Raw genomic sequence first — 13620 nt, 5'->3', positions numbered from 1 at the left:
CAGCGCGGGACGGACTCCCTTGACTATAATGGGGCCTGCCCGCTTTCTGCTCAGCTGCCCGGTCTTTGGACAGAAGAAATACTTCTGCATACAGCGCTTTTTCTTCCGGTATTTTGAGCCGGATCTGTGACGGAGCCTCCGGTGCTGATCTGAAACTGGCCATAGTGGGGAAAGAAATTTGGGCAACTTTCCTCTACTACTTTATTACTACATAGCTTTGAAAAGCTAAATAAAAACATTTTAAGATGGAATTTCCTAATCTAATCATTTCTTAAACCAGCTTCAAGGCTGCTTTTACATTGTGTTTTGTGACTCGACCACTGATTCCGTCCTGTTTTCCATCTTTTATGCAGAAAAAGAGCTTTTTATTTTTGACCCCTATGGTGCCATCCTGGTTGCCGTCCTCATGCAGTTTCTTTGCACACAAGACCTAACCCAAGGTGGAAGCGGCTGAGCACGTCATGTTACGGTTTCCTCTTGGTGAGAATGTGGTCCTGGCGGCAGCCGTCAGGAGACAGGAATTGATGAAGATTGCTCTTAATGAAGCCGGAAGAGCAGAGTTGTGTTTGTCCATAACGACCAGGGTCAAATGTCCCAGGCCAGTGGGACATGACAGACAGGACTATTGTTGGCTTCTTGACACTTTGGATGAATTCTCTAATGGTTTGTGTAGTCTCCAAAGCTATTTGAAGGGGATTCAGGCAGATTATAGTATGTCATTTCTATTAAGTCATTAATTAATTGATATAAGTTTCTGTATTAACCCCTTAGTGACAAAGCCTTGCTGGTTTAATAATGTACTAACTTTTTCTGTGGGTCATTACAAATGTGGCAATACCAGATTTGTGATTTAATTCTATTTTTTACATAGTAAAATGGGAAACGTGGGGTTTTGACATTTTAATTTATTTATTTTAAAGCCTTTTTTAACCCATTTTTATATTTGTCCTACTAGGGGACTTGGCTATCACCATCTTTTATCATTCTTATAATACACTGCTATACTTCAGTCTAGCAGTGTATTATAAAGCCTACGAAGCTAAGCCAGAGGCCGAGCCTTCTAGGTCACCATAACTGGCAGACCCAGAGTACAAATTGAATCCTCCAGGTCCCTACGATCACATCACAGGGGTCTGGTAAGTGACAGAGGGAGCCTCCTCCCATCTGTCAGCCTTTAAATGCTGCGGTCGCATTGACCTCAGTATGTAATGGGTTAAAGAGCGGATATCAAGGTTATTCCGGTCCTCGCTGTTTGAACAGGTGCCAGGCTGTTATCAAAGAGCAACTTTTAAATGCCGCATGTATCAGAATAAGGCCCTTTAACGGCCGCTGTAAAAAAGATGTATGGGTGGTCGTTAAGGGGTTAATCTGTAAAGGTGCATGTCAAATAGTCCTGGAAAGTGGTGATTGCGATAGTAATGATGATTGTGGGGAAGGATGACCTATTGCTCAGTATGGAGCGTGCCCTCCCCTCCCGGACCACCGCCTAGATGCACATCTTAGGCTTTAGTTGGGTCTTTTCTAACCTTGTGGAACCTCAGTAAGAAATGTGGTTTCTTTGATATTAATGTACAATGAGACACTCCTACAATATCGGACATGACTGAAGAGTAAACGGCCCCATCTTGTCCACTTTAGTATTGCCAAATCAGATGTTTATAAAATTGCGCAACCGTTTAGATGGAGTGTGTGGAAGTCACTGTTCGTGTTTATTAAAAATCTGATAATGATCCTATTAAAAACAGCCGTCCTGGACGGATTCATGAAGCCTCAGCACAGAATTAGTTATTCAAGCATCATAAAAACTTGAAGACTATGAGAAGAAATGTTAATCTGCAAACCATTAAGAAGCCAATCCGTCCTATGCAAAACGGGCAACAGGGGCAAAGGGGGCAGGTAAGAGGAAACCAGGGTCTACTGCCCCTGGTTAAGGGCTAGTTGCTGGATCATGGTTGATGAAGGAATGGTAATTACTTCTCTCTCCTCATCTGCCGTTTTATGTGTGCCCGCCGACGCCCTATAAACGCATGAACGGGCGCACAAATCGAACGTTTGTGCACCTTTTCAGACGGCACGTCCCCCAGCGAATACATGCCGAGCCTGCAATAACGGTCGGCCTCCCCACCCCCTTGCCAGCTCACCTCCTGTCTCCTCCTGTCCGGCTGTGTGCAATGGGAGGGGTCGGGTGGAGCTTAGCTCCGCCCTGTCCCGCCCCTCCCATTGCAATCAGAGGGGAGGAGTTAAGAGGGGGGGAAGGAGTTTAGCAGTCACACTCCTTGTGAAAGAAGCCTAAGGCCGGGCTCACACAAATGTATTCGAATTGCGTATTTACGTGAACGATGTACGCACGTAGAATTCGCGGTAAATCGCAGCAATTCGAATACATTGATCTTTGCTGTACCGCTCACACTTGCGTATGTTAGGGTCGTGAAAAAGAGAGCAGCATGTTCTATTTTACAGCGTATTAGAGCCCTATTGTTCTCTGAGTGCTTTCAAAACGCAGTGCATACGCAATTACATTGCGCATGGGCAGCATTTTTTACGCATGAAGCTAGGAGCCATGAGAAGGGGAAAAAATTGGAAAGACCGCGCATGTAAAAAAAACACTGTACATGCACAGGCACACGTGGGTTAAAATGTGACAATACGCAGTTCCATATGCCACAATTTTTACACAGCATATTATCTTACGGTCGTGTGAGCCCCGCCTTAGTAGGGGCAGACTTATTCTCCGGCATGCTCCCTCAGCCGGATCCCTTCCCTAAGGCCTCATGTCTACGGGGACAGATCCACAGCAGGTCACCAGCAGCGTGATCCGCGCCCCATAGGGATGCATTGGACACCCGCAGGTATTTAAATACCTGCGGATGTCATTTTCTCTTGAGGCGCGGATTGCGTGTGCAGGAAAACACCCGCAGCATGCTCCATTTTAGTGCGGGTCTCCCGCGCGGACGGCTCCCACAGGCTGCTATTGAAGCCTATGGAAGCTGTCTGGATCCGCGGTACACCCGCAGCTGAATTCCTGCTCTCCGGCGCGGGAGAGTAGAAGTTAAAAAACAAAGAAGAGTGCACAGTGCATGCACGTGGCACGCTGCTGGCGTGCCGAGCACATACACCGGGCCGAGGAAAACAAATCCGGCCCCGACGGAGGGCAGATCCGCAGCGTCCGGACAGGTAAGGCCTCATGTCCAGGGGAAGAATCAGGCCCGCCCCGGATTCTTCATGCAGAATCCCGCAGCGGGTCCCTCCTTTCCCGTGGACATGAGGCCTAAAAGAAGAATTACTTACCTGTCCGGACGCTACGGATCTTCCCTCCGTCGCGGCCGGATCTTCTTTCTTTGGACCAGCTGATGTGCTCGGCACGCCGGCAGCATACCGCGCACATGCGCTGTGCAGTTGTCTTTTTTTTTTTTAATAGAAGCCTGCGGGAGCCGCCCCCGCGGGAGACCCGCACTAAAATGGAGCATGTTTTCCCGCACACGCAATCCACTCCTCAGGGGGAAAATGACATCCGCAGATATTTTAACTACCTGCGGGTGTCCAATGCATCCCTATGAGGCGCGGATCACGCTGCGGGTGATCCGCTCCGGATTTTAAATTTTATTTTAGCCGTGGACATGAAGCCTAAGTAATTCTCCTTTTTAGGCCTCATGTCCGCGGGGCAGGAGGGACCCGCTGCGGGATTCTACATGAAGAATCTGCGGTGGGCCTGATTTTCCCCGTGGACATGAGGCCTTAATAGTTATTTCAGACTTTCTTGCACTGTACGGCTGTGAAGGGGTGACGGCAGTGGAAGTATCCTGGGAACATATACTTATCTTTATTACTACTTGTAAAATAAAACTGTCCAGCTAATGAGATTATTAGGGACAAGCTATTTGTCTAATTCCGTAATATGTTTGTAGGGAGTCGCTGGTGGTGAACCTACAATATAATAGACGGGAATTCGATATTCTTCAATACAGCATTATAGAATTTCTGCTGAAGATGTAATTGCGGCTCTTTGTGCCGTACGGCCGGACATAACTGTGTGCTCCTCTCTTACCCGCTGAGATGGCCTTTCTGTATTGTAATCACTTGTAATTTAAATCTACAGTCCTAAGTGAATGGATGCCGTGCCATACCCAATTATCATCTTCCTTCACTTCCCTTTAATAGCCGGGGGCATCTGATTGGTGGACTCCACCTTCTAATACTTGCCCTGTGGACTCTTGTAATTAGTGAAATGTGCATGGAGGAGATAATTGAGATACAATTCTGTGCAGCAACCTGTTCACATGGGTGTGATCACAGCAGATAACGAAGTAATGCAATGGATAGAACAAGTCTACACACCCCTGTTAAAGTGCCATTTTGACTGTCATGTTAAAAAATCTCACAAAGATGAATCCTTTCAGATTTACTTCCACCTTTAATGTGACCCGTTATCTGGACAATTCCATCACACCTCCCTGAACTGCTTTAGGGTGAATGCACGGGCGTTTCTGAATTGTGGAATCCGGAGTGGGCGACCACCTCCGGATTCTGCAGCAAATACCGCCCATAGCATGCTGTGCAAAACTGATTCTTCATGCACATGAGCGGAAGCCAACTGCCGCTTCTGCTCACAGATGACAAACCGCAGCCTGCTCCATTTTCCTGCGGATTCCGCACGGATGGCTTCCATTGAATTCAATGTTTTGATCCCCTTCTCCTGACTGATCCCTTCCAACTATTGGGCCCCTTTGATGTTCTGTAATATATTTATGGCTTAGGCCTAGTGCCCACGGCCGTGAGGGGCTCCGCAAGCGGAACTCCACAGTGGAGTCCGTAACGGCGCCCCACCAGAGGCCCCATACTCTCCTCCGGATCCGCTGCCTGATTTCCAGCATCCAGTGCCAGCGCGCATGCGCAGTACAGCGCATGACGCGCCGGCAGCGTCATGTGACGAGGGCGTCGAAGCTTTCTCCACTCTATCTACCGCTGTACTACAGTGGAAGATAGCGTGACGGATGGCTTCCATTGACTGTAATGGAAGCCGTCCGTGCGTACACCTGCGGCAAATAGAACATGCTGCGCGCGAATTCACGGCGGAATTCCACGGTGGAATTGTTTTTTCAATGGAATGGTACAGATAGAGGGTCACATTGAGGGTGTATTTACATATGGCGGTAACTGCAGCATTTCCACATCGAAAACGGAGTCAAATCAGCTCTTGCGGACGCGGCCCTCCTGTTCTACTTAGTTATTAGTTTTATACTGTGTGATGTCCGGCTTCATCTCTACATGTATTCTCTGAGGAATATGTTGGCGCTTTATGTTAGACGCATCTCTGCTCGACTACATGGACATATTCGCAAGGTCTGATCTGGCATAGTTTATACCATTTTATAATGTAAATTATATGTAAAGTGGAGGCCACGCCCCCCTTTCAGGAAAGTTCCTTGAGCCGTTGCAACATTTTTTTGTAACTTTTTTTATTTTACAACAAACTGACTTAAAATGTAAATGAAGCCCTGGCGATGTGCCAGTCGTGTGGGTGATTGCCGCATCTGAATGTGTGTGTGAGAATGACATTACATTAGACATTTACTGTTGATATAGTAGACGCCAAGTTTTCCCGTCACTTGGGAAGAGCGCCGCCTCAGCACTTTCTTCCAGACTGTTGCTAGTTTGCCTCTGATTGTGACTTGTCCTCTTGCTGATCTAGTTGTATTCTATACGCCTCCGTAGGAGTGCATAAAGACAGTAAAACCCAATGTAAACTGTAAGAAAATCACTGACTGGCAGAACCGGCTTATTTAAAAGACAAAACGGAACATCTCGTGGCGGTCTGATATTCCCATGGCACCCCACCCAGATGCTTTAAAGTTTCCTTTAGCTTGTGATCTTAATTGACTTTCAAACTCAATAATGTACTTGAAAGGCCTATTATTGTCTGAAGCCTTGTTGGCAGGCGTACTCCATTTGTTGTCTTTTTTTTGGGTGGGGTGGGTTGCAAAGGAATTAAGTTTGTGAGCAGGAGGCGAAAAAGACAAATCAATAAGTAGACAATATGGCTTCTCATCATCTTAGGATGCCCAGAACTAGTAAGCAATGTATACTTGAACTCCTTCACAAATCTATGCATGCTCTGTAACATTAGGAAGTCTATAAAAGGCACAGGACGGTATTAGCTAGATGTGGTGGCATTGGCATGTGACACAGAGTAACACAGAAGATCGAAATAAGGGAGCTGGAACAATACCTCTGCAGCGGTAGAGGTCTTATTCCATTTCCCTTATTTGCATATTACCCAGAAGAGCATGAATGACCCTATAAGGTCTCCTCCCTCACTCACCTTCTAGGTGCTCTCCCTAAGGAGAAAAGAGAGTTTTCCTGACCCACATCATAGGCCTCTCACTAGTCAAGCCAGAAACCTACTGCAGGCTGATGAGGGGCAAACACCCCGAAACAGCTCTCTGTGTATAGATTCTGGCTAGGCTTTCAATTCCCAGTCATTATTACAAGGCTTGTATAAAGAGTCTACCATTTGACTTGAAGGAATGCTGCCTTCCAATAGGTGGCACTACAGAGGTATTGTTCCATCTCCCTTATTTGCATATTACCCAGAGGAGCATGAATGGCCTTTCGAGTCTCCTCAATCACCATCTAGGTGCTCTCCCTAAGGCCTCATGTCCACGGGGAAAATCAGATCCGCTGCAGATTCTACATGGAGAATCTGCAGCGGGTCCCTCCTGCCCCGCGGACATGAGCGCTGAAAATAGGAATTTAAAAGCATTTACCTAGCCATAGCGGGCGGCGAAGGTCAGCTGTTCCTCACGGCCGGATCTTCATTTTCGGCCGGCGGATGAATTCCTGACGCCGGCGGCACGTCGTCGACGTGCCGCGCGCATGCGCCGGGCACATCCGCCGAGCCGAAGCAAGGGAGATGCGGCCGTGAGGAAGAGCAGAGCTTCGCGGCCCGCTGCGGGTGAGTAAATGCTTTTAATTCCTATTTTAGGTCTCCCGCGGATCCGGACGGCTTCCATAGGCTTCAATAGAAGCCCGCGGGAGCCGTCCCCGCGGGAGACCCGCATGAAAATGGAGCATGGTCCAGATTTTTTCATGCTCCATTTTTTTTTAAATGCCTTTTATTGACGATCCGCGGGTATTTATCTACCCGCGGGTGGTCAATGCATCCCTATGGGGTGCGGATCCGCGCGCGGGAGATCCGCTGCGGATTTTAAATCACATTTTGCCCGTGGACATGAGCCCTTAGGAGAAAAGATAGTGTTCATGACCCACAAAAGACCTATACATTCTCATTGATGCACAAACCCCTGATACCCCAATAAATGTCCCGCTGCTCACTTTTCTTTATGTGCCAGGTTGGAAAATTGCACTTGGATGTGCTGATGTGTCTGCGTGTTTGTGCAGCGCCTCAATTTTAGGCTGCATTCACACGGGCAAGCATTTCTCAGCCCGATATTGTGCTTGCCAATGTGCAACTTTCACGGCAATGCGAAGCGTCTTTGATTAAAAATTGCTTCACTTCTGCAAAAGTTGTGATCCTCATGCATGTTAGGATCACAAGTGTTTCCCATTGACTTCACATTGCACATCTATGCTATGCCATGCGTGTCTTTTGAAGGTCCCATTGAAAACAATGGGCGATAGATACGTTCCGAGGAAACGCCGAAGATGAAACCATGCTGCAATTTTTTATTTATTTTTTCTCCTTTTTCCTCGCAACATCGCTGGTGTGAATGAATCCATTCAAAAGAATGGATTTCATATTGGTGCACGTTTTGTGCGCATCGATATCATTCAATGTTGTCCTCTGATTTCTTAGGATTTTCTTAGTTTTATCAGTCGTAGATTGATACTGAATAGCAATAAATGGATAGTTTCCTACTTCTGAGGATTGCTTTTCATTGAGCAGTCATCCTTGTAAACCACATGCATAAATACTGTCTGGGCTCCCTTTAACCCTTTGCAATCCAATTTTGGATTCAGGGTTTTCTAGGGGGCTTTCTCTTTCGGCCATGTGGGATGTGACATGCTGGAGAGGCCCCTGACAACAGAGCGGCCAGTAATCTACAGTAAGAATACCCTGCTGGACGTCTTCTGACATCGAAGCTGTACAGCCTTCAAATCAGAATGTCTTTAGACAACAGACAGTGGATTGGAAAGGGTTAAGGGCGCCAATTACAATATTGCCATCAAAAACTCCATTTTTACTTGCGCCTTTCTTTGCACTGTGACTTTTTTTTTTAATTAAATCTTTTGGTATATTTTTGGTATAAAAATATGAAACCGGTTTCTGAAGAGGTCCAACTGTTTACCAAAATCTCTTAGTATCTTGTCCATCCCTGTTGTATGCTGTGAAGAAGAGTGATCGACTGTAGAAGAGATTGAATAATGAAGTGCAGTATGTACAATGCACATCCCACACAAGGGTAATGGTTTGGTTATATCCTCTAAATGTCCTATACTGCACATATCGCTGTCCCGTCGTACCTTTATGGACGGCCATACACGCTGGGTACTCTGTACACCTTATGTGAGCCTTCAGTCTTACCTGGGAGGATTCATGCACTTATAACTGTAATGGCTGTAATATTTGTATATTCGTGCAGCGCCGTACTTTGTCCATAGGACTTCATGTATACCGCTTGGTGCTTACTGGACAGTATGTGTCTGCATGGAATAGTGTACTCTACTGCCCTATTATATACAGTGTGCCAATGCATACTACACTGGCGTCTGCCCAAAGGACGCTCTTTGTGGGTGAATGAGGCATCAATGAGCAGTTACTAGACATTTTGCCATATTTCTGCAGCAAGCACAATAGGATTGGGACTTTTCTAAGCTAACTTGCCCAAACTGTGTTTCTCCTGAATGTTACTGGGTAGATCACCATATGATGCAGCTGAAGTCACTGGGATCTCCCAACAATAATGCTATGCTGTTGGCTGCATATGGAGTGATTTATAGGGCACCTCGTATGGCTGGACTGAAAATCAAGTCAGTTTCCTACATTCTATTTTTTTTACCATTGCTTTATTTGCAACTCCAGTGCTACAACAGGTCATATTCTGTATGTTAAGGTATCATCAGAGTCGGGGCTGGGCAAATCCCAGCGGTGAAGTAGCCGGAGCACCTAAGGAGATGCTGCTCAGTGGTTCTAAGTAGCCATTAGCCTCCTAAACGTCATGTTTGCTCTTGGAGTGACGTAACTAGGATTATTCACCACTGAAGTTGCTTGTTTAAACTTTGTACTAATTTTGCACTTTTTTTGTCTTTTTCTCTTATGTTTCTGCCAAACCATCCCATCTTCTGTAACTGCGACATCCATGCTCTCCAGAAGACCACCAAAGGTAAGTTTAATCTTTACCTGGATTGTTCCAAGTTTACATCCAAGGAAAACCTCGCTCACGTGTATGACCCCGTTCAAAAGAATGTGCGTCTCGCATCGCACAAATCTTGCACGACTTTGACGCCTGTGTGAAGGCAGCCTTTGGACTCCATTAGGGCTTCCTGTCTCTCTGTTCCATTTTTGGAGCAAAGAAACGGAATTAAAATGTAAACGTTTTCACTTTTTCCCCATTGATTTCAGTAGGTTTAAAAATAAATAAAACCAAATAGATTCAGTTTGCTTCTGTTTCATTTTTTTCATTTTTCAAAAAAACAAAAAAAAACAAAACTAACAAAGGGCGCAGTCTGCAGAGCTATTTGTTCCATTAAGAAACCCAGAAACCTAAGATTGGGTCCACATGGGGGCTGATTTGCTTCGGGCATTCTGTAGCAGCGGAAAGCCTGCCTCAAGACCCCCCCCCCCCCACACACACCATTTGGTGCGTATTTTGAAGCTGTTATTGCGTATGCCTATGCTGAATTCACCCCCTCATTGAGAAGAGGTGAATTTCGCACCACATGGCAATTTCCACACGGATTTTGTGCGGATTATTTCCGCATCTTGTGGACGACATTTTCAAAATCTCATCTATTTTCCTGCTACTGTAAATTCTGCTGCCAATCCTCCCCGTCTGGACTTTTTCTGACAGAAAGAACAAACTGAAAGAACAGAATTATTTTTTTATTTTTTTAAAGAAACATTGAAATCTGTGGAGTTAAAAAAAGGAAACTTTTTTTTTTTTCCTTTCAATTTTAATTCCGTTTCTCTCCTCCAAAAAATGGAACAGAGAGATGGAAAGCCCTAGTACTGATGAACAAGCCCTTAGCTTTCCTGACCCGACCAACCCCGCATTCTGCCTGTCAGTATGAGGTATGAGCTTTGCTTCTTGTTCTGATAGAAAATGCCAAATCCCTTGCATAAAGACGAATTCCAAGGGAAGCTGTCAGACACTCGCTGACGGCCGCATAGAGTAGTGATAGACACTCCTTTCCCAGGGACTGTCACTTATGGGAAGAGGTGCCGTTAGTAGCTGCGGAGAACTTGCATGCAGAAGTACTTTGATGCTGTATATATCTGCAGTAATTCCTGCAGCCCAGGCGCGTCACTTCAAACTTATCTATGTTTAAAATTCATCTGCTGCGTTCTTGTCCTTGCGGAGAGCTTGTCCGGGTCTTCCTGTAATAGTTTATAGTCTTGCTGAGTTTTAAGGATCCTACAAAGTTTTATGTCACCAGCAAAAATTGACACTTTAATTTCGTTCCCATTTACCAGGTCACTAAACGGGTATTCCGGCTTTTATAAATGGTGATCCCTGGTTAGGTGGTCTCCGCTCGCGATCCGTGCCAATCAGCTGCTCGTCCGACCCAATGCCAGTGCAGTCACTGGCAGTCACTGGCAGTCAGGGATGGAAGTGTTAGGGGCAGGCTTCACTCCTATTGGAACCACAAGCATTGTTCTCTATAGGTGCTCGCACAGCCTGCCAAGATCATTTGCTGCATTGTCCCACGCCAACTTCCACGTTCGACAGCATAGGAATTGGGACTCGTGTAAGTATGCAAAGCACATTTCCAGACTCCTTGGGTCCTGTCCTATGAGCACCATAACTTTAGTTTATGGTGCTCCTAGGTGATGACAGGTTTAATTTTAGGCCGCCTGCACACGGGCGGGTCGGACCCCGCATGCAGGATTCCTGCAGTGGAGTGTGACCCGGTGACCCCAGCTTACCTCTTTGCCGTCTACTCCTCTGCTGCGCATGTGCCTGCCAGAGCGCCAGTGCACATGCGCAGTACAGAGGACACCATGCTGTCACTATTGCGATGACGCCATTTATGCAACCATTCTGCAATAATGATTGATGGATGGCTTCCATTGACATCAATGGAAGCCGGCCGTGCGTAGCTCATGCAAAATCATAGCATGCTGCAATTTCTCCTTCGCAAGTGGAAAACCGCAATCGTTTTCCGCTCGTGGGCAGGAAATCACGTTTTTTCATAGCATGCTTTGGGCTGGATTTGCTGCAGAATCTGGAGACAGAATCCCGCTCCGGATTCCGCAATGCAAAGCCGTCCTTGTGTGTAAGGCCTAAAGAGGTTTTCTGCATAGGCTTACAATTGAAAAAAAAAAAATTTAGTCCATACATCCATCCCTTTAAAAGTTTGTAGCACACGGTCCTTCACCCCTTCTTGACTTGTCATACAATACTGCATTACACGACCACAGAAACCATCATCTATGTTGGTAATCTGTAGTTCATAGTGACATCACTGCGGCAGGCGCTGATTGACCGCTTTAGTCACGTCATGTGATGCGGCGAGTGTCTCTGGTGACCATGTGGGAACAGTGCAGAATTTTAAGGAAAAGTTTATTACAACATTAAACTTCCCCTTAGACAACAAAATCTCCTTCTGGTGACGGATAGCCTTTAATAAAGCCGTGAGCCACAACTTGATTTGGCCTCCCACTACCTGCTTCTTGCTGCTTCGACCAAGGCCTCATTGTACGGAGCGTTATAAACCATGACATTTTAATGTGGCCATTAAGAATCAAGCTAAACTTTGGCACAAGACGTTTAAAGTGTAGGTTTCTGTGGATGTCGTAGAGAATGAAATGCTGTGATTCACTGTGTAATATATCTTCCATTAGAAAGTTGGTTTTCTTTCCCAGTGGAAAAGGTAATGTGTAGCTGATATAATAGATGGAGTTTGTGTTGGATATGCAAAGCTAGGCATCGCTGTAATGATGTAATGGTAATTCTTAACGATCCCGCCATGTAATACCTGGAGACTTCCCTAAGTAGTGAGGCTATAGAACTAAGGCTCTCTTCTAGCCCTAGTTCATCTATGCATTTCTATCCTGGTATGTAGCACAACAACACATATAGACTCCCTCAGTAAAGCAAAAAGCCTTATACCACACGGTGCACTTTTTTAAAAAGTTTTTTTCATTGTGGCATGCCACTTTTCAATATAGTTGGAAAAAAGGTATGTCAAGGCATATCAGCCAGATGTATACCAAAACGACACTTTTTTTTTTTAAGATGTACTGTATATACTCGAGTATAAGCCTAGTTTTTCAGCACATTTTTTTTTGTGCTGAAAAAGCCCCCTCGGCTTATACTAGAGTCAGGGAAGGCTTAAAAAAAACCCTCCATACTTACCTCTCAGCTGGTGTCTGTGTCTCCGGCGGCGGTGTGGCAGGCTGCTTGAATTCTCTCCACTGTCATCCCCCGCCGTCCTCTTTTCTCGGCTCTGTCATCCCCCGCCGTCAGTGCTGTGTAAGTAGGAGCTGTGCTTGGATCGAGCGCCGGCCAATCACAGCCTGTTCTCGATCATTCACAGCCAATCCAGCAGCTTTAAAATTCTCCCTGCTCGGCTTTGAAATCCCCTGCTGTGATTGGATCGAGCGCCAGCTGTGATTGGCTAGCGCTCAATCCAATCACAGCACTGACAGAGCCAAGAAGAGAGGACAGCGGGGGATTACAGCAGGGAGAATTCAAGCAGCTTGTCGCACAGACGCCGGCTGGGAGGTGAGTATGGAGGTTTTTTTTTTACCTAGTATATACTGGAGTATAGCTCGGCTTATACTCGAGTCAATAAGCTTTACCAGTTTTTTGTGGTGAAACTTATTGACTCGGCTTATACTCGGGTCGGCTAATACTCGAGTATATACGGTATACTTCGGCAGCATTTTGCAGGGTAAATGCCAAGCATGCACACTGAATGCTATGTGGGCAATTCTTTCTTCCCATCCTCATTCTGATTTGGCCAATGTTTTTGGTTCTAAACACCCCTTTCCATACTACTTTTCTCCCAATTATATGCAAAAGGGCACAAAAATACCTACAATTTTTGAAAGACTTGGTTACATAGAAAATGTATTAAACACTATAGGGCCTTTTTATTGTCTTGCTCCTAAGTGCTTGCACCATATAACTAGAGGAGAAGTTTGGGAACTTCCCCTCTGTGTATTTGCTAAGTTTACTTTTGAGGGAATTCCGCACCCTATCAAGAACAGACGGTGGGATAAGTCAATGAAGAATGGGCAGAGCGAAGCTGCAGATTGCTGGTGCGCACAGCACATAACACTTAAATCCTCCTGGAATTTCGTGGGATGAGTCAAATTCTTTCAGCAGCTGCTTCACTATCGAACAGAACAGCGGAGACCACAGATTATTTTCTCTGCTCAGAGAGCAAATATTTGTGACCTATGATTTGCCGGAGCGTTCCCTGCCCTTGTGGAGT

The 13620-nt window shown here is 45.9% G+C and overlaps 1 protein-coding gene across 5 annotated transcripts in view; it reads left to right on the top strand.

The window, feature by feature from the left end:
- The window catches only part of KIF13A (kinesin family member 13A), a 180549-nt gene that overhangs the window by 35577 nt on the left and 131352 nt on the right, over positions 1–13620 (top strand). For all 5 annotated transcript variants that reach the window (XM_066579407.1, XM_066579405.1, XM_066579406.1 and 2 more), the window contains exon 3: positions 9329–9341. In XM_066579407.1, the coding sequence (XP_066435504.1) occupies positions 9329–9341 (13 nt within the window). The remainder of the gene's footprint in view (positions 1–9328; positions 9342–13620) is intronic.

The sequence above is a fragment of the Eleutherodactylus coqui genome, chromosome 9, assembly GCF_035609145.1.
Source record: "Eleutherodactylus coqui strain aEleCoq1 chromosome 9, aEleCoq1.hap1, whole genome shotgun sequence".
In the NCBI taxonomy this organism is placed as follows: Eukaryota; Metazoa; Chordata; class Amphibia; order Anura; family Eleutherodactylidae; genus Eleutherodactylus; species Eleutherodactylus coqui.
Note: the sequence above shows the minus strand (reverse complement) of the source record. Positions and strands in the feature narration are given on the sequence as shown.